This window comes from Populus nigra, chromosome 4 (assembly GCF_951802175.1).
Source record: "Populus nigra chromosome 4, ddPopNigr1.1, whole genome shotgun sequence".
Lineage (NCBI taxonomy): Eukaryota > Viridiplantae > Streptophyta > Magnoliopsida > Malpighiales > Salicaceae > Populus > Populus nigra.
The window spans coordinates 1,487,438-1,511,418 of record NC_084855.1 but is presented as its reverse complement, the minus strand read 5'-3'; the positions used below and the strand labels follow the sequence as shown (position 1 = coordinate 1,511,418).

The following is a 23,981-nucleotide window of genomic DNA, read 5'->3' as shown; positions in this document are numbered from 1 at the left end:
CTGAAGACTATTATCCAACAAATTTTCAGAAAGGTTTAGTTTTAATTTATAATTTTGTGAGTATCATGGCTCACGTTTGCCAAAGGGTTAGTTTTAGTTTCTCTAATCAGCAACGGTAAGTTTCTTTCTTTCTTTTTTTTCCTGTGCTGCACTGCTCTTAAGAAGATCCTGCCTTGGTTTCTTTCGATTTTGATATAGCAGAAGTTTTAGAACTTTCAGAGTCTATTAAGAAGTAACAAAGCGGAAGAGAATACATAAAGCAAAAGAGCAGAACACCATATAATTTCAACAAAATTGGCAGAAAAATACTGCTAGAAGAACATTTATATTCAAGGCCCTCCCTCAAGAACAAGAGAAAAGAGCTCCATGCACTAGAATCTTGTCTCAAACTTAATTGTATGAAACAAGCTATTGAACACTAATTTGAAGTGAACATCTCACGACCACAGCTAATACGATACAAACAATGTGTACCTAATTATATACCAGGATTGATTTAGGTGAAAGATGGAACTGCAGAAGAAGTGGTGACAAGACCTGAGAGGAGGCCAACAATCACAGCACCGTTATAGGTGGTTGGCTCTGCCTGCATTGAATTGTTGCGATCATCGACAAATGTTTCATTTAAGAAGGGACCGCCAACAAGTGCTCCAGTTGCTACGTTGGGATTAGGTTCCTTTCTTTCAAGCCATGTCCAGCCATCTTTGCAACCAGTTTTTGCATCAGCTGGGATTGAAGCTCCCCTATGATGCACATATTGTGGATAATTCTCGCCATACCCAACAAGAAAGCTCATCTTCATAGGATTATTTCCCAAGACATAATCAGCCTAAAAAGTAAGATAATACAGCATTATCAGGTTTGCAAGTAATCATGGCTCTTGGACATGGTAATTCGTCACATCCTAAAGCCTATACTATGTATGAAACAAATATAACATGGGAAACCCACCTGGGATTTAGCAAATTTCCGAAGATCTGATGGTTTATATGAATATCCATTGCAGGATAGCTTTGCAGTTCCTGAACTACGCATGTAATCGCTGTAAAGAGAAGCTAAAAATGCAGAAGCAACGGGATGCTGCAAAGCATTCCATTCACTGACCCATATAAGACCACCTGCACCAATAAGTGGAAATAAGGCCGCAGTAATTGGGTATAAAATTTTATTAAAACTTTGAACATGTGCCACACATTTTGAATATCAAGAATATTAGGTAGCTGTGAAAAAGAATATTACTATCTGTTCTACTCTGTGTGGCCGTTGGAGAATCTGGGATGAGACTGCACATAACAGCCTCGGCTGTTTTCCTATACATCTGAAGGCCTGAGTTTGAGGTGTCTTTGTTGCCAAAGAAAGTTAGTCTCGACAGCAAAACCTGCATCCAGAATAAATGAATAAATGTTGTTGAAGAAATGTACTTCACAGTTCAAGGCCTAGTGTAAGGTATCTTAGTTTCCAAGAAATTAGACCATGATCTATATCTGAACACATTCCAAACAAACGAGGATCTTGACTTGAGAAATTTTAGAGATGGTACCTTCAGGAAAGAGAACCAATGAACACCAATCACACCAATGATTTTGTAAATTTTGGCATAATTTAAAAGTAAAAGAACATAACTCTGTCTTGGAATGAAATCAGTATGCTTTAAACATACGTATGCCAAATGTAGAACATGTCCTAAGATTAAAAGAAAAAAGGGAATAAAATTTACATCCAATTACTCGGAACATGACAGATACCTGTGTTCCTGCAAGTTTGTTATCCCAACTGAACCATGTTGCACTTCCCCATTGTGCGAAGACTTCACCATTTTTCCCAGTCACATACTGAAGATATGATTTATCCCCCGTTGCATGATAGAGCCAACTAGCTGCCCACAAGAGCTCATCCCCGTATCCTGTTGAGTTGTAATACGTGGAAACTTCTGGGATACTTTCACTATAAGAACCTCTATATTTGTCGGCAAAAGTAAACAACTCTTTAGCATGCTTAAGCAGCGCGCTTGAATATCTGGAATCAGATTTAAACACCAAAGATGCTGAAGCCAAAGCTGCTGCAGTTTCAGCTGCAACTTCTGTCCCAGGAGAAGATGTATTAATCTGAGTAAGTGGCCTCTTTTCACTCATAACTTCAGGTCTTTCCCAACAACCATGATCAATTTCAGGGTCACCAACCTGTTCCCAAATGATAGCTAATCATATAAGAAATTGTTCATATCCAGGATTCTGCAGATGAAAGATAAAGTTACTAGCATAGCTCTAGGGAAGGTTGCAGCTCACATTTTGATTCATCACTACCTTGATCAAATGGCTCACTAGATTAGTTTGATTTTTTCTCCAATAATAAGATTCCAGTTTCAGGGAAAGCCTTGACAATGACAGAAAAAGGCCAAACTCTGGAACTTAAATACCCCCAAACAATCAGCATAAATTTCAAGTTTCTTCCACTTCAAGTGCTCTGAGTATAGCTTATTAAGGCTTGCAAATAACATCATGACTCAAAATAGAAACATTTAGTGGCTATGGAAAAGGAACTAACTTGAACGTAGAGCACATTCTCTTCAGGATGCGCATTGATAAGGTAGTCAGTGATCCATTTGAGCGAATCTTGTGCCGGATCCAACTGATTCACTACAGCCATTTGACCTCCATACTCAAGGATGGCCCATGAAAGTACTGTAGCAGTAAAAGCCATTGGAAAACCAAACTTCATAAGATCCCCAGCATCATACATGCCTTTTGAAAGATCCAATTTCGCTTGACTTCCATCTGTAAGAGCTGAATCCCCTCTCCAACTAAACTTGTTACTATATCCCAACTCGCCAGCTGGATTAATTAAGTATCATCTTAGTGTTAACATTCATAACCAGAAAGATAATTACAAGGTACAGAAGATTGCAATGCAATAAAAATAGAGACAACCAGAGCTACCAAGACAAAATTTCTTAGTAATCAAATCAAAGATAGATAAAACAAGGCTTCTAAGCTCAAGAAAAGATCCTAACTTGTGCTATCAATTCAAAACAACAACAATCAAAACCAAATCCCAGTCCTTTTCGTTGCTTCCTTACATTGTGTATTAACTTTAAACAGTCAGAATTATAATCATGTGTTCAAGAAAAAGAATGCTTCGAGCATAGAATAGTGACCGAAACTAAAGTAAGGGAAAGAGAACATACATCTTTGAATGTCAAAGAATTGCATAGCAATTTTGAGAGCATCAGCATATTTCTTCTCAATAGCACCAGAAGGCCCTGTAATAGGAGCAGCCCCTTCAGATTTCTCAGTTTTCTTTTGGACTGTATAAACAATGGCATCATAAACCAATGCCAATGTTACTACCACCAAAAACCACCAACAGCAACCTCTAGAACTTGGTTTCACTCTCATTTTAGCAAAACTAAATCACTCAAAACCAAATCAAGATCAAATCTTTAACGTCCATATCTGAAGAAAATGAAATTCTACGATAAAGGGCACTCCTCGTGTGCTTGCATTGAGCAATGCAAGGAAGAAATTTGGGCTGGCTTTTGGTTGTTGTGTTCAAGGTGTTTGTTATCACATGGAAAGCGAAATGATAGTAGTGGAAAAGATGGTTGCTTTAGGCGCCAGAATCCTACTTATCAAAGCTACGGTTAAGTTAGATTGTTAATTAAATAGTTAATTAACCTTTTGCCTCTAGTCTTCGGCACAAAACGAGACACCGACAGTCGTATTATTATTTTCCTACTAAAAACTATGATTCGACAGTTTTCATTTTGGTCTCCATAGTTTTAATTCTTTTCATATTGATCCTATAGCTCAAGGGAAGGTGCCTGTTAATTACTCTTTTTTTATGCATTTCTTTAGTGTTATAAAGTATACAAATATTGAAAAAACATAAAGTATAAGGACTGAAATGAAATGTGACTGACAGTACAGTGGCTAGGTAATAATTTCTTCTTGTTCTCTTTGAAGTTTTGTAAGTTTCCCTTCGTGAAATCAGAGATGGATGCTGACTTGGTCAAGAGAGAGGACTCGTGTCTGCCGTTTAATAATGGGACCCGTTCTATATGGACCGTTCAATCGGGTCACTGACGATAAGGACTGTGGATCTGTTTATGCTTTGAAGCTGATTTGTGATGGTCAGCTGTGTTTTTAAAGCAAACACCAGTAATGGCTACGGGCTTCAGTGACAAGAAGATGGCAGCCAGGATGTTGGTGTGGTGTCCATTTCAGAGAAAGAGACAGACTATTAAAAGAGTTGGTAAGTGTGACCCCCTGTTTTCTGGTAAATGTTGAGGTCCAAGAAGATGAGATATATTTCGCTACCTCAAAGTACAAAATGGTTGTAAAACTTGAATCGGTTACCTATGAAATTAGATTAATTTGACTTAAAAAATAAATATAATAAAAAATTAATTGAATTTAACTCTATCAATAACTTAAATTAATTTATAAATTAGTCGACTGAGAGTAAAATAAAATCAAAATTTATTAATTTTTTTATTAAAATAACATTATTTTAATGTTATTTTTTTAAAAAAAATAGTAATTAACCCTCTCAGATAAATCACTAAATCAGATTTTATAATTATGATATTATGAAATTTATACCTAAAACTTTTACTTCAGTAGGGATTCTTTAATTATTATTAATAGCAAGAAAGTTTTTTCTTTTTATTATAAATAAGAGGTTCAAACTCATAGTTTTTCTATAGTTTTTTAGGAGAGAGCATAAATGCCAGTTGAGAAATGCCCTGGGCAGAGAGAGACCTAATTTTGTTTAAAGGGATGCATTATTGTGTTGCCTAAAGAAATTTTGGAATAATTTCCATATATATTCCTTTTCATGTTATAGTTCTAAATTGCAGAGACTTGATGGGGAAATAAATATTTTTTATTTATTCAACGTTAAAAATGTTTTTAGATAAATTTATAATTTAACGGTTTTAGCTTTTAAATTGCACTAAAATGAACCAATTTTTTATTATTTTTTTAATAAAAAATATTAAAAAACCTGTTCAGTTTAATTAATTTCAAGTCTGTTTTTATAAATACTTTAGATAATTCGATTAATTCAATCTTATTTTGCAATTCGGCTGAGGACCCGTTATTTATCAAGATAGGGAGCAAAGTTAGCCCATTTCCCAAAACGCGGCCGTTTCCATGGTCGAGTCGCCACCAACGTGACTTAGAAAACTTGCCGCTATCAAAGCCCAAGAGACAACCAATCAGCTACTGACATGTATTTGTCTCTCTTCAATTCCATCGCACCTGATTAATCAATCACTCAACACCAATTCCAGGCACCAGTTTTTTAAGCAAACGATTAAAAGGTAAATTCCTTCTTCTTTTTTTTAACCTAGTTTATTATTTCCGCCAAGACCGACGGCGCTTGGTGCCGGAGTGACGCCTCTCTCACTCTCCATTCTCTGGCTTCCCGTTAATTTCCTGCCGATCAGGTACCTTGCCTTTGATCACGCAATTAACTTTTATTCTGTTTATTTTTGCTCTCGTTTAGGGTTTAATCAGGCGAACAATTAGGTATTCAAAATGGCTAGAACATATAGATTTATTAGCAAAGAATATATTTTGAATGGTTAATTACAACTATAACTGTTGTTAATAACGTGATTAAGAAGTCCATGAATGCGAGCAGGCGCGTCACTAAAACTGAGCATCTGTGTTTAAGTTTTGAGTTTTAGGAGTGAATTTGAATTAATATAGTTCTGTGAATCGTGTGATGTTGCGGTACTCCATGACCGCAGCGCTCCGTAATGATGAGTTTATTAGCCTAGAAACTTGTAGTTTTTAACATTTCAATGTGATGCATTTGAAAAAAAGATATGTTTGTTTATTTATTTTGATTAGAATTTTCGATGCTCGTGGATCTTAGTGTTATTGATAAGAAACCGAATTTTGAAATTGTGTGATTTGTGGCAAAACTGATGGACGAAGAGTGAAGTTAGAAAGCAGAATGTGAAACTGTGGAGTTGCTGATGTTGTCGACAAATGATGCTGTTTTTGTGACCGTATATGTTTGCAGGGGGGACTCCATTGATGGTCTTATGTGTGTATTGAGGAATTGTTTGATTCAGAATTTAACTTAAGGGGATGATTACAAGTTCTGGGAATAATTATGATAGATTTGTGCGTGTGTGATTCTTGTTAATCATATGATCGTTTTGGATGGATTTATGTGTTGTTCGGTGTGACTTTTGCAAATTGATTAAAGTTGTTTTTTAACTATTGACTCATAAAAAAAGTCATAAATATGTGTGGCTAGGAATAACTCTTCACTTGTGAATTCTAATTTATACTACTACATCTATTCTTTACAAAAGTTGCTTTGAGTAATTTTTACCAAACATACTTTATTTTAACTTATTTTTGTTACGAGTTATTTATGAAAAACAACCTTTTGAATTATGACTCAAAGTCAAAAGTCTTTTTTACAATTCATGCCAAACATACTCTTATTTAGTCGATTGGGATTCGATATATGATGTTGATGGATTTATTTAGTCCATTAAGATTAGATATATGGATTTATCTAATAGTAGTGTAGTACTCTGTATTATGTTTTCCGATCCATGTTTGGCCTGGAACCTGATTGTTATTTTGTTATCTTTGCATTTGAACAATCTTCTTTTCAACTGGGGAGTTTCTGATAATCTTATTGGTAGTTGTTTTTCTGACTTCAAATGTGCTTTATGTAGTTGTACATGGAAGGTGAAACTGGTAATCAATCTAAGCAAGAACGTTTTAGAACAAGGTGGACACCATCCCTTGATAGGATATTTGCAGACTTGGTAGTGCAGCAGATTCAGCTAGGAAACAGACCAAATAATGTTTTTGACAAGAAAACTTGGAATCACATACGTGATGAATTCAACAAGGAGACGGGTTCAAAATTTAATAACAATCAACTGAGAAAGCACCTTGATGTACTGCGGACACGATTCAATAATGTGAAGTCAGCATTTGCTCGAAATGAATTTGCATTGGTGGATCCCTGTGGTGTTGGATTTGATTTGTGGGAAGATTCTTTTGGGGTGTGTTTCTTTCCTGCAGTTACCCTGTTTCACTTCTTGATCATCTTATTTTGCATTCTGATAACTTCTACTTACAGGCACAGCCTAGGCCTGAGACAGTTAAAGTCAAGGACTGTCCCATATATGAGCAACTCTGCAAGATTTTCACAGATACATCAGCTGATGGGAAGTATGCCCAATCAAGTCACTTTGAGGGTTTGGACAAATCTGTTGGAAATGATATTGCAGGTAGAATTTCATGGCCAGATGGCGGAACCCCTCGTTCCGAAGATCCATCATCATCATCAAAATTATCAAAAGGAAATTCTGCATCATCAGAAAAGGCAGTGAAGAATGCAGGGGAAAGAAAAAGGAAACGTCCGTCTGAGACACCTTCTTCAGAGCAGAATAATAGGGATCAAGAACTTAATGAAGCTATGGCAGAAGCCTTGTTGGAGATGGTAGCTGCGTCGAAGCGGAGGGAAGTTGCCGCAAGACAAGATGAGGAGAGATTTACTATAACTAATTGTATTGAAGCTCTGGATGAGATTCAAAAGATTGACCAGCACCTTTACTTTGCAGCTTTGGACCTTTTTGAAGACCCCACCTTACGAGAGACCTTTCTCTCTCTGAAAGGTGATGACCTACGGTTGACTTGGTTGCAGGGCAAGTGTGGTTGATATAATCATTTTGTAGGTTAAGGCATGTCATTTTAAACCCCTCCCGCCCCGCATCGTTTTGCTCCGCTCCCTCAAAGATCTTTATTGCCACTCTTAGTTTTAAGTAGCAGAATATCCATATCATGGCCTAAAATCTTGATGTACATGGGTTTTAGTAGTGGCAAGGCTAGCACGCTGCTAGGCACTTTCGGTTATTCGTGATTGATCTGTGATTTTCACCACCCACAAGGCACTTGGACCGTATTTGCAATCTTGGTGCCATTTGTTAGTAGTGTTTTCCATTGCGGGTGGTGAGAGCCATCTGGCCATGGTTTTGAAGTCCAGACCAGCTTTTGCAAGTCAACCTGTGATCTAGACCAGTAAGGGTTGAAAAAAGAATAGGAAAAGGAAAAAAATCTCGATGATTGACCTGTAGGTTGACCTATTAACAGTAAGGAAAGTATCGAGCATTCGAGCTGCTTGTGGATAAGCATTATATTCTAATTCTATCCATTTTCGTTGACTTTTTTTATTTTTATTTTAAAAAAAAGTTGGGGTTGTGGATGAGCATTATATACCTTGTCCCGGGTTAGGGTTTACACTATGCTTGTGGATCGCACTCGGCAGTGGTCCTCTTTACTTGGTATGAAGGTCCATTACAGAGGAGCGCTAACTGCGGGTGTTAATTTTGCTCATGAACTATACTTGTCCCAATTGGGCCACGGCATGCTAACTTGAAGGTCAATCTACCATCTAGGCTGATGTCAGATGCTCTTGGAAAAATTCTCCTCTACGGCGCACCAATTTTCTACCCCTAACATAAATGATAAAGCTCGACTTGTCAAATTCTGGCTATTGGCGATGACTAAGAACAAAATCTACAAAGTGCGTATTTTGTGTCATGCCTCAGAAATCAGAAGTACTCCGAGCAACAATATTCAAGATTCAGTCTAACAAAGCCAGGTGGAAGATGATGAAAATCACTACTATTATGAACCGGGATGATGTAGTATGGAATCTTACGTCTTTCCAGACAAACTCTTATTATACTCTGAATTGGCATTTTGGCAGAGGCTCGGAAGTTTCAAAACCTTCTGAATTAGAAATCAATATGATCTAGGTAGAATAAAAAAAATTAATATACAAAAAATTTAGATATTGTTAATATTTTTGTAGTAATTTTTTTTTTAAATCAAATGAAATTAAAAAAAGTTAAAAAATAACAAAAACATTGACATGAGTTAACATGTCAAACATGTGATATGGGGCGTGAGATAAACTCGTAGACAATAAAAAAGAAATAACCTAGGTAAACCTGGATTAATCTGCCAAACTCGCGACCAAGGTCACGAGACTGTAATAACCCCATAAAAAGCAAGTCAAAACAAATTATAAAGCTTAATTTTCAATAAAACAAATCAAGTCTACTTGGGTTAACCCGCAAAACACATGACCTGGGTCATAAAACCAAGATGACCTCATATAAAGCAAATCAAAATAAATCATGAAGCTCAATTCATAATCAACTCAACATTAAATAATGAAATAGAAAAAATATCAATTAAAAGAAGACAAGAAAAAAACTCGAGTCAACTGGGTATCCCACCAAATCTACAACTCGAGTCAAAAGATTGAGATAACCTCGTAGAAATTAAACTGAAATAACTCATGAAGCCTAATTTACAATCAACCCAATATTAGAAGATGAAATTGAAAAAAATATAAAAAAATAAAGTCAAACTGTCAAACCTATGACACGGGTTATGATACTGAACTAACCATGTACAAAGCAAATCACAATACATTATAAAATTTAATCTTCAATAAGTTACATATTGAAGTATGATATTAGAAAAAAGAAATATAGATTTATAAAAAAAACATTATTGAAATAAATAGTATTTTATGAGGTGGTGCACAGTAAAAGCACCACCTAACTCGAGTCTATCAAGTTAATTCGTCAAACTCATGATATTGGTTATGAGATCGAGCTAACCATAAATAAAACAAGTTGCAATAAATTATGAAGTCCAATCTCGAGTAAACTAAATGTTGAAATATAAAATTAGAGAGAGAATTATAGATTTAGAAAGCAAAAAAAATATTAAAAAAAATAGTGTTTTATGAGATGATGCACAGTAAAAACACCACCTTTAGTTTATACTACTAGCTATTTGACCTGCACAACGCCACAAGTCATAATTTTTATCTAAGAATAAACCTTAGGTATTCATGCAATTTTCTAAAAAATCAAAGTATAAATTAAGTGTCCGTTTGGTAATGTGGCTGCTGGTGAAACAACATTTGGTAAGGGAAAAAAATGCTTTTCACTGGTTGGACCCACTAAAATTCAAGATGAGACCACAAATTTTGGAGAAACAGCATTTGGTTGCTTCTCGTGGGGCAGGAAGCTGTATAGTGGGGTCATGCTCCACTGTATAGTGCGAGTGAATTTTAATTCACTTGGACTGTTCACTAAACTTAAGTCAGTTTTTTTTTCTTTAAAAAACCAGTGCGAGTGAATTAATTCACTCGCACTGTTCACATGAAAAGTTTAGTTTTTTTTTTCTAAAAAACCAGTGCAGTTAAGTGATTTCACTCACACTATTCACATGAACGTGAACAATATTTTTTTAAAAAAAATTAGTTTAAGTTGAATTAAATTTACTCATACCGTAATCTCAATTTTATTCATGATAATATTTTACCTAATTTTATTGCACGCTCAACAAATCATAAAAACTGTAGTTCTTGTCGGAAAAATTTGTACGTAATGAAATTGTAAAATTTTTTTAAAAAAATTAAGTTTTACTCGAAAAACTAGTATTTAATATTATTTAATAACACCACATCAATTAAAAGAATATCGCATGATGACGTAACATTTGTGGAATTTGATCACAATTCCAATTATGTTCTTGACGGGTCCGACCCATTTAAAAAAATTCAGTTTTTTTTATTTTAATTGTGTTTTATTCAAAAAATTAGAAGAAGATCGCTTGATGACGTAACAAAAAATTCAATTTTTGCAGTTGCGTGCTTAAGAAACCATGAAAAATATAGTCATTGTTGGATAGATTTCGTATGTGATGACATTGTATATAGTTTAATGGAATAATAAAAAATATTTGATATCAATATTATTTATTTCATGATGTAATAATAGTAGCTAAATCTACAATATTTAAATTAAAGATATTTTTTAATTATTTTATAACCTCAATTTGAAAACATTTTTTTAACCAAACACATTAAACTACTTTTTGTTCAATCTCAATTCCAATCACAGTTTTAACCAAACATATATTTTTCCAAACCAACCTCAACTAAAAATATTTTTTATAAAACAACTTTTTAAAAACCATAACAACAACCGCAATACCAGCTCATGCAAGCATCTAATTAAGTAATCCAATAATTATTTATGTAAATAAATAAATAAAATCCCAAAAGATAAACTGGAAAAATTAAGAGATGAATGTTAGCCAAGATATATGATCTTACAAAATAAAATATTTATTTATTTGTGTCTACTGAATTTGTTTATTAAAACCAGTAAAAGATAATAGAAACAAAAACAAATACAAAACTAACTGAATAAAATGAAATGAAAAAAATTATGCAAGGCTAAATATATAAGAAGTATTATTTCATAATAAATATTTTTATATAAAATAAAGCTCATCCGTATAAAATAAAAAGAATTGTTTAAAAATTAATTACAAACAAAATTATTAAAAAAAAAACCTTTATACAAAACAGGTATGCAAAACCCATGGCCTAAGCCATGAGAACAAGATAAACTGATAGAAAAGAAATTGAAGATAACCACAAAACTATTTAAAAAAATATTGAATAATGAAATTATAAAATAAAATGAAAAAAGAAATTGTTGAACCGCATGAACTTGTCAAACTCATTACCCATGTCAATAGATCAGAAACATCACAAATGAAAAAACTCTAAGTCCATTCTCTATCAGATTAAAGGCTAAATGATGAAATCGAAGAAAAAACCCATACAAAAATTATGATTTCAGGAATGAGGGAGGAAATTGAAATAAATAATTAAATTAGAGGACATCAAAAAAAATTAAAATGCAGGGTTAATTTAAAAACAAATAAAGTTTAACAAAAAGAAAAATAAATCAAAAGAATAAGAGCTAAATTGAAAATAATAAAATAACATAAACTTTAATTAAAGGATGGAATTTAAAACCAACAAAATTTTAATAAAAGAGTCAAAGGAAAATAATCAGAAATCAAAAGAATAAAGATTGAATTGGAAAAAATAATATATGATAAATTGTAATTCAATGACTAAATTGAAAAATATTTAAAACTTCTATAATAAAATTATAATGACCCTAAATATAATCATAAATTATAATACATACATACATACATACATACATACATATATATATATATATATATATATGAAATATCTTCCGAGTATTCTTTGTATTTTTTATACCAAGTTATTGACTTTATATTTCTTAACTTGTAAACATCAATCACAATAATCATCTCATCATCTGGACCTTTAAAACTCAATCATAATATCAAATTCTCATTTTAATTTTATATAGAATGATTATTTATAGTTAATTAATTCATGACAAACATCAAAGTCTTTCAAAGGTAATTATGTTTAAAATATATATACACAACCAACTAAATTTTTACTTAATAGTAGAAACATCTTAAATTACATTAATAGTAAGTAATTAAGTTGAATATTACAATTCTTAAACACAAGTGTATTACAACAAAATATTGGTTTTTTCAATAACATCAATTACTTAACAAAATTATATATTCATGCATCTACTTTTCGTTTCGAGGGTGTGATGTATCTAAAAATATAATCATATTAAGCATGATTAAAATTTTACATTACGATGAACAAAAAATTAAGGACTAACTATTCATGTGCGTTAATGTAATTCTTACATCATTAAATGAAATATCTTATATTTAGTAATTCAATAATTTCATCAATTCTTAATACGATTTCCAAATTAGAAATAAATTTACAAAAAACCAAAAGTTTCTCTAACAAACCCACATATTTAACTTCAATTTAAATCAATTAAATTCTACAATTATCCATTACACCGGGTATTTATCCCATTGACCAGGAAGTTATATTTTCTTAATTTGCTTATTTGTAAGGACAACATTTATCTTAACTAGGAAATCATCATATTCATGCACCTATTTATCAAGACATTATTTTCCTTAACTATGAAATAATCTTATGAACTCGTTTAGTCAACAAGGCATTAAACTACCTATTTATTTCATGACTTTATACTAAAATTACTATATAAGAAAATTGCTTCTGCAATCATTTGAAATAAGCTATTAAGTTACTTCAAAGTGTTAAACACCTACCTGATTCCTGTGTGCATGAAGAGGTCCCTTGTTGCCGATTAGGTCTTGTAGTTTTTTTTGTACCAACACAATTTACTATCTCATTGCTCATTCATTTGAACCAGTACAATTCTAATACTAATTACATATTTCTTGATTAAATCCAACATTTTTAAATAAGTTTGATTGAACTTTTAAATCAAGGAGAAAAAAATGCCTTTTTTATTTTTTTTTTATCGATAAAACTCTCCAAACTCTCAAACGATATACTAAATTCATCTAAAATCACCCCTTTATATTAACGAAGTCCAAATCAAAACCTTTTTCCCCTTCTTTTTTTTATGTGTCATGGGCAAACTTCAATAAGGAAAGAAGGTGAAAATTTTTCTCTCTTTTTACAAAAATCATTATTCAATTAACCTATCAACATTAATTGTCTACAATTTGGTAAAATTTCTAAACAATTTTATCAAAACTCAATTGTTTCAATTTTTTTTTCTTAACCGAAATTCATTTAAAAAAAGAAAGTGGGGATTTTTCTTCTCTCTTTGAAAAAACGTTACTCATTTCATCTATTAACATTTATAAGCCTATATTGCCCACAATTTCTAAACAATTGCAATAAAACCTTAAATCTCTCAAATCTTCCTATTTGATCGTAACCTCTAATAAAAAGAGAGGAAAAGATTTTTTTTATTTAAAATTAAACATTTACCCAATTATAATTCATGCTTTCTAACATGGTTCGATCATAATTTGCATTATTCCCATAATTAATGCACAAACCTACAATTTCACATAATCATAATAATTTAGTTCCTTCATTAAAACATAAAATTAAAGAAAATAAACATTTGGAGCATGTTCTTTACTTTACTTTGATAAGGATTCAAAGAAAGAATGCAAGAAAAATCAAGTTTTCTTCTTCTCTATCTTCAAACCCTAGCTTGAATTTCATCTTCCAAAACACTCACAACACTAAAATCACCCGTCTAAATTTGTTCAACTAAGTTAATTACTCTAATTATACACTTTTATTAATGAAATCAACAAGAATTCAAGTTGAAAAATCACACAAATCCTCTCACAATCTTTGTTTCAAACCGTAAGCCAAGAGAGAAAAAATAAGGCATTTATAGTCCAATTTTTCTTGTATTTACACATTGACCCCCGTTACTTTTTATTTCTATTTTTGTCTCACAATTCTTTTTTTTACTTAATTTACACCATAACACCTCATCTTTTATCTATTGTATCCCTTCACAATACCTAAAATCATTTTATTTAATCTATTCAATGTTTTATTTATTTTGTTTGAATTATAATTTATCGGGTTTTCACAAGAATCAAGGATGAAAATAAATAATTAAAAAACATAAGGAATGGAATTGACAAATCTAAAGATAAGAAAACAAACATGCACTTTTTTTGGAAAAGAAAAGAATTAAAAAAAAATTGTCGACAACAGAAAGGACATGGAAAATGGACAGGTTTGACCATTGGATGGCGTTGAACGCCCCACCAAAACACTGCGGACAACACCCATTCACTGGCATGTGAATGACACGCGCTAACAACTTTTTTGGAATAAAAAATAATTTTTTAACTTAAAAATACCAGAATGCCCTCCATTAACCTAAAAATCACAACAACAAAAAACCATAATGAAAGTACACAAATGCCCCTAGACGTATGCCTTAGTTTTTATCTTTTATAAAAGTATATTTCTATTGTATTCTAAAATGTAAAAAATTAATAAAAAAAAAACCTTAATCAACAACTCTAGTTTTTTTTTCCTCAAGGGTAAATAAATATTTTAATTATTTCAAAGATTTTGAAAGACACTAAAACACCTTAGTTCAAGAAATTGTTAACTCCAGGGGTAAAATCATATTCTATTTTTCAAAGTTTATAAAAAGACTAAATCATATTTGGTCAATAGATAAAGAAATTGTTAACTTTGGTAAAATCATATTTTAATTGTGCAAAAAAATAATCTTTTAAGGACTAATAGACTGTTATAAAAACTAAATGATCGTCATCATAAAGACATTTTTTCTTCGCTAGGAGGCAAAACAACAATTTTACTATAGCAATCCACAACAATAAAATATATGTTGTGCTACTTTGAAAATTTCTACTTAATTATATAATAATAATTATAAAAAATGATATACCCAGGCGAGGCTAAACTCAAGCTGGTTAACTTGGGGAAACGACCACATTTCTGCCCCATCCAATTCCCTTTCATTTATTCATGTCATTTAACAAGAAACACGAACTCAAAATCCATGCATGTGAGGGGACGGGGGGAGGAAAAAAAAAGGGCATGGCATATACTGATGGTACAGTGGCTCTTACTAATAAACCAATACAAGTGTACAGTTGGCTCCATTGCACAGACATAACTATACCGAAAGATAATTTCACCTCAGCAGCAACCATAGATTTGCAGCTAAATAAAGGCATAAAACAAAAGATTGAGTGTAGGTTACATCAAGGAATGGACTCTACTTGCATCCTGAGCAGGCCAAACAAGACGATACTTTTTATCTTGCATGTAGCCTATATAAAGGCGAAAAACCTTTAGTTCAATCACATCAACCATTTTATCTTTTCACCGGTAAAACAAAACCAAAAGGAAATACGACCTGCAAATCATGCAGTCCTGTGATCTTTGTGGTCTATACTCTCTCCTTTAAGCTTGTACATATTCAGCATTTCTTCTTCTATTGGATGAGTGGTGCCTACTATTACAAGGCAGTGCAGGGGTGCCCCAAAATCAACTGCCAGAAGTTGCCTCATTGTGCCAGCAACTATCTTCTGATCTTCACTTCCAAGCCGAGCAAGCCCAACACAATTGGTGTCTTCATTGTATGCTGCAATTCATTAATGACAAAAGTGTAATTCTTAGTACAAAATGATTCAGATTCTTCTCTACGAGCCTAAAAATGCAGAGAATTGGATTTCATAAAAGCTTGAAGATCAAGATGCAATAAGAAAAGAAAAATGATATCCATGAGATAATGTGTTAGGCTGGAGGAAAATGAAAGGTCGTGGTTGCATTATATGCCAAGCACAGTCCAGAATCCGAGATCTATGGTGATAAATGCGTGTAAAACAGTCTCCTAAGCTATTTACTGTTAGAAAGGATAAAGGCTAGCACAATATGAAGTCAATAAACATAGAATTTGATTTTGCAAATTCCTCAATCCTGAAAAATAGTGAATAATCATGAGCCTCACCTGATTCTCCACGGTTTTGCTCAATCTCCAAGAGTTGCTCAATAGCAGTATTTATGGTCATGAATCTTGGTGGTTCATATAGCTTCTTTCCTCTGAGCCATAGGTGAAAAGTAATAATCAGTCTAGAAATAACACAAATGCAGAGAATAAACTACAGAGCCATTAACCTGCACAGACCTGCACAAGGATTCCCATGTAGGTTCCTTCACTTTTATATCTGCAAAGCAGACAAATACGTATTGATCAAATGTTTCTAGTTTGACAGCATATAAAATAGGAAGCTTTTGCAAGTCACAGGATAAACAACCAGAATTTTCAACAACTAGCGCTCCTTTTATTTATTTATTTTTACAAGTAAAAGGTGGACTTTCTGGTCATAAAATAACAAAAAAGAAATGGTCCTTATGGATATTGGAACAATGAACAATTATGTATGAAAATTGGAATATTATGTCAATAGATGATAGCTCGACAAAAGTGACTCCTATACATAACTGAGGGGGCAGGGAGGCTCAGCCCCTGATTACATAGAATAGATTGTCCTTTAAATCCGCATTCAATAGATGATAGCCAATTGACAAAAAAAGATAAAGTGAACCAAAACTTGCAATTTATAACCAAGGTTAGGAAACAAAACGTCAGACCAAGTTAAAGTCTGCATAATGCAGAAGTCACGAACCCTATTGTTGAATAACTAGAGGTACGCCTGTATAGTATAGAATTCCATTGTATGCATTTGCAAGAACTAAGAATTTACCAGGTTGCATTTATCATTTCTGCAGACTAAAAAATTGGTGGGTGAGAGAAGAAATTCTCACCTAATAGACAAAGAGTATGCAATCCAAGCTCACGATTTCTTTGTATCTTCTCATAAAAGCTATCAGGTTTCCATGTATCTGTAAAAAACGGAATTGAAATTGTCTCTCCATATCGATACAATTGCAGCCCACAAATCCCAACAGCATTCATCACCGATGCATTATGTATCACTTTGACCTCAACCCCTAATTCCTTAGCTCGAACAACAAGATCAGTGTGAGTTGTAGCCCTGCGTTTCAAAATAAACAAGTAATTGAGCCAAAATACACGCTCTGCAATCATAGAAAACGAAATTGAAACGAAAAACCAACAGGGACGTACCCAAAAGGATCTCCAACAACAAGAAAAGCCACGTCAAATGAAGTAGCTTCAGACAACACACTGTCTACTTTCTCTTCTACCATCTCTCTATCTGCAACGGTAATGGGTTTCCCATACAACTTTTCCTGCAAATCCAATTCAGACCAGATGCATATTTTAGAGATCATTAACTAAAACAGTATTAATTCAGAGTTTAAAGAAAAAAAAGGAGTAATTACCAGAGTGGAGAGTCCATCAGTCGAGAGACCAAAGGAAAGAAGAGAGGTGTAGGCTTCCATGTAAACTTTCTCACATTTCTTCACTGCTTCTAGTCCTCTCAACGTGATGTCCTTCTCATCACCTAAACCCAGACCTATCAAGTACAGCATCTCTACCTGTATCGCTCTTGCTTAAACCCTAGTTCCTTCGTTTCTGCTAAGTAAGTGCCAGCAGTTTAGGAAAATAAAAGAGACAAGCGAGTTAGGGATACTGTAAACCTTAGAAATCTAACAATCACCGCAAGTCAGGAGAGAGAGAAAGAGAGGGGGAGCAGGGAAGGGAAGGGCTTGAAATTAATGAGAGAAGAAGGTGGGAAAACGGGTGCCAGGGCTAAAACCCAGAATGAGCAACACACAAGACCCAAAACACCCTCTCAAAACACCTACGCTTTTTGACTGAACCAGGGGCAAAAACATAATCATACTATTTAAATCCACGCTCCTAGGCTTTTCTTGGACCAGGAGTGATGGGCTACCCAGGCCAGGCCCGCCTGCATGAGTCCTTTTTTGTTTTTTTTTTCCTTCCATTTCCATTATTCTTGGTTTTTTATTGCTTTTTTTTTAAAAAAAAATTTAACAGACTTCTATGATTTTTTTAATATAATATTATTATAGTTTTACTTAAGTTATGGGTAAGAACTTTTTTTTATATTAAAAGGTATTTTTTTGTGTAGCTCTATTTAATTTATTTTATTTTATTCAATAGCTCATGTTTTTTTTACTATTATTTTATTAAATAAAACATTTGATTACAATAAACAAAGTTATCAAATACAATCTAGTCTATAGCTAATATTTTAATATTTGAGATATACAACTCTTTCAACTTTTCAATTTAATATTTGGTTAAATATTATTTAATTTTCATATAAAATAATAATATTTTTTTTAATACTTGTAATTTTATATAATTTTTTTATTGTTTTAATTATTTTTTTGTGTATAAATATTTTTATTATCGTTTGATTAAATAAGGTTTGTAAATCACTCATAAAATTTAATATCTTATCTTTTAATTTTTTTGATTTAGAGGTTAGGTGTTCGATTGAATACTTTTCGATTTAATATTAGGATTTTTGTGTGTTAAGAAACACGTTGGAAAAGGCTGCTTTTTTTATTTAGCAAAAAAATTATCCGACTGCTTGTGACCTCTCCTCTCGTTCTTCTGTACTGTTCTATTGCTTACAAATATAATAACAAGAACACCCCTGCTTCTCAATTTTTTTTTTTCCAGTGGAAATAATACCACCTGAATTTCTACATGCTGAGCTTGTTTACACTGGATCAAGGATGGAGAAAGAACGGTTGGAATCTGAAGATGTTAATACAAAAAAGAGTGTTGATGATCGTGTCTTTCTTATTACAAGTTGATCGGATCTACTTCAAAACCATGCCTTCTTCAAAGTTTCAATCATCATCCTTGAATTCCCTGTTCAAAGGAAAACACACAATTTTGTTAGTGACATAGTTAAGACTTTCAGCATCCCTTCTTCCCTGAAGTTGCATCCGATGAATGCAGATAAAATCCTTTCCCAAAATTAAAACCTGCATTACTGACTTTTATAGCATAACCTAGTTACAAGACCTGTTCGGCCCGGCAGCCCAACCCGATGACCAATTGACCAATGCTTTCCCCAGGCCTAGCTGGTGAAAAAACTGAAACAACTTGTTTTCAAGAAAAGCAAAGCTGAGTTGATACACTGACGCATGGATCAACCCATTTGACCCGAGTCCTAGACCATCCAATTCAATTGTCGGAGCGGGTCTTATGACTACGGTTTACACACAATTTTATTGTCATTTCCATCCAACAAGGAATTTAATAAAAGCAATTCACCATGTTTGATTTTTCCTTGCTGATGAGGATGGGATTAATTAGTGTAATCTGAGTATACAATGCAAGAGCCGTTAGTTATTTTTTCTGCTTATCAAGACATGATTATAGAATCGTACCTGCGATCTAGATACCGGGGTTGAATGCCACTGCCTTGACATGTTGTGCAAGTCAAAGAACCGATACCGTCGCAATTGATGCATCTAGAGACTTCTTTTTCATCCCCACCTAGCTCCACTGTCACCGAGCCAGTTCCCAGGCAAAATCTACATTTTTCTGCAGAAAGCAATCCAATTACGAAGAGCAACCATCAGAATTTCAACATGGCAATACATCTCATATCATCATCCAAATTCAGTTATGCCTCCAGTCTCGTGTCATTTCGTTTTTCTTGCTGAGAAATGACATTCCTACAACATATACTCTTTAATATCCAGCAACTCTCCTTCCCTTCTCTTGTAAACTAGATCATGAATTTGCGTGTTAAGATCTATGCCTACATATTTCAAAAGGAAATCTAGTGCATTAGTTAAATAATGTGTGGAAAACTACTGGGAAGGAGAGGATGCTGAAACCAAGATCACAGATGGATTAGATTAAATCATTTTAGAAGCCAATCTTGTGACCACTAAGTTCACCAGCTAGCAGTTGCTACCATTAATGATGCTGTAAATCGTGATACTAAACTGGAGAATGGTATAAATGTGTGCAATTTGCAGGGCTCCAGTTCAGGAAATCCAAATCTTCGTCCTAAAACATGTCGGTGCCCCTCGCAGATTGCTACTAATGGGGTTATGCAGGGAGTGGAAATAGAAGAGAACATGTACAAAAAACAACCAAAGTGCACACATTTGCGATATGAATCTATAGCACCAACGTGGTAAAACCACCGATCCCATATGAAATAAATAAACAATATTTAATACATTGAGTTGAGATTAGATGGAATCGAAACTAAACTATCAAATTCAGTATAATAACGAAGCCATGAAGACTGAAGATATTGGAACCCAATAAATTTGATAGATTGCAGGTAAGGGGAGCGTAAGAACCACCAATCCCACATGCCTTCAATCTTTTGTTGAACCCCAACTAAACTATCGAATTCAATACAATCGACCTTCAATGCATGCTTATAACAATGTAGAACCTTAAATTCACAGTCCATCATTGAATTTATATTTATAATATTGTTCTTTAAGTCTGATACTCCAGCAGTGGTTACCTCCTGATGATTTACAGTAATTACAAACACACAGTAGCTCACAGAATAATGAATAGCTCAATTTTAGTTCAGTGTTACTTACGTGCACCGCTACCATTGCAAGGGAAACATGGCTGGGTATTATCTCGCTTTGCCTGCAACATGAACAAAACCACAATCACAGCTTAACGTCTGAAATATAGTATAATGCTGAATTCCCGACACTAAAAAGACTAACTTACAGCATTATCAATCTGGGATTCGTAGAAAACAGGAATTCCTATCCCAACAGCAAGGCTCACGACCCCGACCGAAATTGCAACTATCTGGTTTTGTTCTTTGAGAATTAACACTCTTCACAACAACATTACATGCAAAAACACTAAGAGCAAGTAAAGATAGAGAAAGAACCGTGTTCTGATCGAGATCAATAGCTCTGATGCATGGATAAGACACTGGTGACCGTTGAGGATGATGTCTCGCGGACTTGAAGGATGACAGTGAAGAAGAGATATTGTTAAGAGGGCAGCATAGAAATGGTGAGTGAAGACGAGGAATGGAATGCGCTACTGGCATTTCTTATTTTCTGCTCTCTCCAAATTTCAAGGGACTGCCTCTGTTGATGCTAGAATTTCAACAATTGAAGCCTGACGGGCGCTTCTGGGGAAATTTTCGGATATGTGGGGACTGGTTCAAGCATCATCAGCCAGACAGTTGTGAGTGGGTGTTTCGTTGAGTTTTTTTCCTATCAAGAACACTATGTCCACGTGGCGTTCATTCTATGGATTATGAATCTTGTTTTTGTTTTTTTTTTTATTATGGATTGTCATGGACTGTCTCTCGGAGCCCATATGCTTATGAGTTATGCTCAAGCTCAAGTCGTTGCAAGGGCGCAACGGCCCAAACCCTCTCTCTGAGAGTCAAATAAACGTATTTCAAGTCCAAAGTTTAGGCAATTGGTCAGTGCAATCTCTTGCAGCCCGATTGGATGACGGAGGTCTCTTTTAGTTTTATGTTTTTCATTTGCTCGGGGATGCAACGAGGCATTATATCCATGGTGTTAAACCCAGCATCAATTAATCTAAGAAATTTGGTATATGGAATTTAACCAAACCGCATGAAAAAACATCATTTTGAAAAAAAAAATCAATGCGATTCGATAACATGTAAATTGATTTAATAACCCGTGAGTTAATAATGTAATCCGATAACCCATATTTTTTTTTTGTTCTGGGTTAGTTCTTGAATACCAAGTTCAACTATACTTATATAATATAATATAAAAGGCTATCCTTCACTCTCATATTTTATATGGACCGGATTCATGTGGCGTAAGATTGTATCATCGGTGTAGTGAATTCTAGTTTTATTGCTAGTTGCTCAAGCAAATTCTTGTAATATAATTGATTGGTTTAATTTAAATGTAATAATTTCTCACATTTTTCACTTGAGTATGGTTTCTTTAACATCGCCTTGCGTGCTTGACCGGAGTAGTTGTTAAGCACGTTACGGGGAGATTGGTGGCGATCCCTCGGCCAATGCCCAGAAAATAGAGACAAGCGGTCGGCTTATTTTGACCTTGATTGGCATGGAGTTGAGGTAACCAAGAATAATCATGGCTAAGCATTGCTACGTGCTTACAATCTAGTGGGTGATGAATCTATTAAATTCATTTCTTCCTTATTTCAACACTTCCTAGACATGCTAAGCAGACACAAAGCATTCATTATATTAATTTAAAAAAAAATTAAAAAAAAAAGAGGAGTTAGATACAGCCAAACAGATATAATTAGACGCGCATGAGAGTGGCCATGATGTTGAATAAGGTTCTATGGCATCGTACCCTTTGGAATCCAAGGCTGTGGAAGTTTCCCTCTGCACATGCTTCCTTTTTCCCCTCGGTTTCCCTTTCCTCTAGGTCCCATTTGGCTTTTCATCCGCCTCTCTACTCAATAATGGCTTCTTTTTTTAGTTGCTCCTTTTGATTTGCTTGTAGTCGACACAGTACAATCCATGTCTTGAGGATGGAAGCACTGTCAAAGATGAGGACCAATTTCAAAAGCTTTACATGTTTCCTTTACAGTACTGTTTTAGGCAGTGCTCCAGCGCCATGAGCTAGCTAGCACGTCAAGAATTCCATTGGTGTCAACTGTATTGATCAATGAACATTACAGCAGAGGTTTCCCACTCAGTTTCTGGCTAAAGGAGCATGGTACCTCAAGTCCGACTGGACCATGCGGCCATGATAGGTGACTAGCATGCTCAGTTTCTGTCTAAAGGAGCATGGTACCTCAAGTCCGACTGGACCATATGGGCTTGATAGGTGATTAACATGCTCAGTTTCTGGCTAAAGGAGCATAGTACCTCAGGTCCGACTGGCCCATGTGGCCTTGATAGGTGATTAACATGACGGGCACTGGCTAGTCTACCCACCTGGGCATGTAAATGATCAATATCTGCTCCGTGACCGGTAAACGGTAAGCACATTTCAGTACAGTGACGGCTTGAAGCTGAGAAGATAGGAACCAGCTAGAGACGAATACAGGGATCGTGATCATGATATCCATGTAAAAGTAACAGAGGAAAAGCTATGTGCCGGGAGCCTTAAAGGATAAAGGTCAAATATTGAAGAAAACTGATCCGGGCTATCTTTAATTAGATGGTGGTGCTTTTTAATTAGCTAGCCCACCAAGCTAATTAATGAATGTCAAGTCAAGATTCACAGCATCGTACTGTCATTAAAACCGCTGGTTATTGATGGATGACACATTTCTTTTACTATCAGATATAACAATTTCATGAAATCAAATCTTACACAAAAATACATTGCTATTCTCGAAATTCATTGTATATGGATAAATGAAAACCGCTCAAATTCAGCTTAAGTCAACAACTAAATCTTGAATTTTAAATTATATGATCAGATTAAAAATTTAAATTAACTTGATATTATAAATGATATAACAAAACCCAGTAAAAAAACTCAATTGCAATTTGTAACACATTACCTTTTTCTTTTTTAACAAGAATAATATTATTTTATTTAAAAAAAAAAATTAAGATCGATTCGAAATGAATCAATGATCTAATCAAAACTCATGAACTAAATCTTAGACTAAATTGATTATCATACCGAGTTTAAAAATTATAAATCAAACAACATAATAAAGTTTCTGTATTAGCATCAAAATGAAATATATCTTTACATTATGTAAAAGATTTGTTGTTATATTTTTCATTGAT

At 33.9% G+C, this 23,981-nt stretch overlaps 4 protein-coding genes across 5 annotated transcripts; 1 reads left to right on the top strand and 3 right to left on the bottom strand.

The window, feature by feature from the left end:
* Nucleotides 1-255: 255 nt before the first annotated feature.
* On the bottom strand, nt 256-3,649 carry LOC133691393 (endoglucanase 2-like). The gene is made up of 6 exons (XM_062111880.1): nt 3,185-3,649; nt 2,545-2,831; nt 1,746-2,180; nt 1,240-1,378; nt 952-1,118; nt 256-829 (listed from the first exon to the last, which is right to left on the bottom strand). The coding sequence occupies exons 1-6, from the start codon at nt 3,393-3,395 to the stop codon at nt 497-499; spliced, it is 1,572 nt and encodes a 523-aa protein (XP_061967864.1). The 5' UTR covers nt 3,396-3,649; the 3' UTR covers nt 256-496.
* Nucleotides 3,650-5,134: 1,485 nt separating this feature from the next.
* On the top strand, nt 5,135-8,184 carry LOC133691161 (L10-interacting MYB domain-containing protein-like). Of its 2 annotated transcripts, none has more exons than XM_062111530.1 (3): nt 5,135-5,323; nt 6,707-7,042; nt 7,120-8,184. In XM_062111530.1, exons 2-3 carry the CDS (start codon nt 6,713-6,715, stop codon nt 7,699-7,701), a joined length of 912 nt encoding a protein of 303 aa, XP_061967514.1. In that variant the 5' UTR covers nt 5,135-5,323; nt 6,707-6,712; the 3' UTR covers nt 7,702-8,184. The 2 variants fall into 2 exon arrangements, with proteins under 2 accessions (XP_061967514.1, XP_061967513.1); XM_062111529.1 differs by having other exon boundaries at nt 5,136-5,449.
* A 7,211-nt stretch (nt 8,185-15,395) lies between these two features.
* Nucleotides 15,396-18,030, bottom strand: LOC133691347 (probable diphthine methyl ester synthase). The gene is made up of 6 exons (XM_062111812.1): nt 17,662-18,030; nt 17,444-17,568; nt 17,122-17,351; nt 16,481-16,520; nt 16,304-16,395; nt 15,396-15,937 (listed from the first exon to the last, which is right to left on the bottom strand). The coding sequence occupies exons 1-6, from the start codon at nt 17,809-17,811 to the stop codon at nt 15,717-15,719; spliced, it is 858 nt and encodes a 285-aa protein (XP_061967796.1). The 5' UTR covers nt 17,812-18,030; the 3' UTR covers nt 15,396-15,716.
* An 864-nt stretch (nt 18,031-18,894) lies between these two features.
* Nucleotides 18,895-21,454, bottom strand: LOC133691211 (protein SPA, chloroplastic). The gene is made up of 5 exons (XM_062111618.1): nt 21,150-21,454; nt 20,981-21,064; nt 20,842-20,893; nt 19,654-19,810; nt 18,895-19,129 (listed from the first exon to the last, which is right to left on the bottom strand). Exons 1-5 carry the CDS (start codon nt 21,312-21,314, stop codon nt 19,108-19,110), a joined length of 480 nt encoding a protein of 159 aa, XP_061967602.1. The 5' UTR covers nt 21,315-21,454; the 3' UTR covers nt 18,895-19,107.
* Between the last annotated feature and the right edge of the window lie 2,527 nt (nt 21,455-23,981).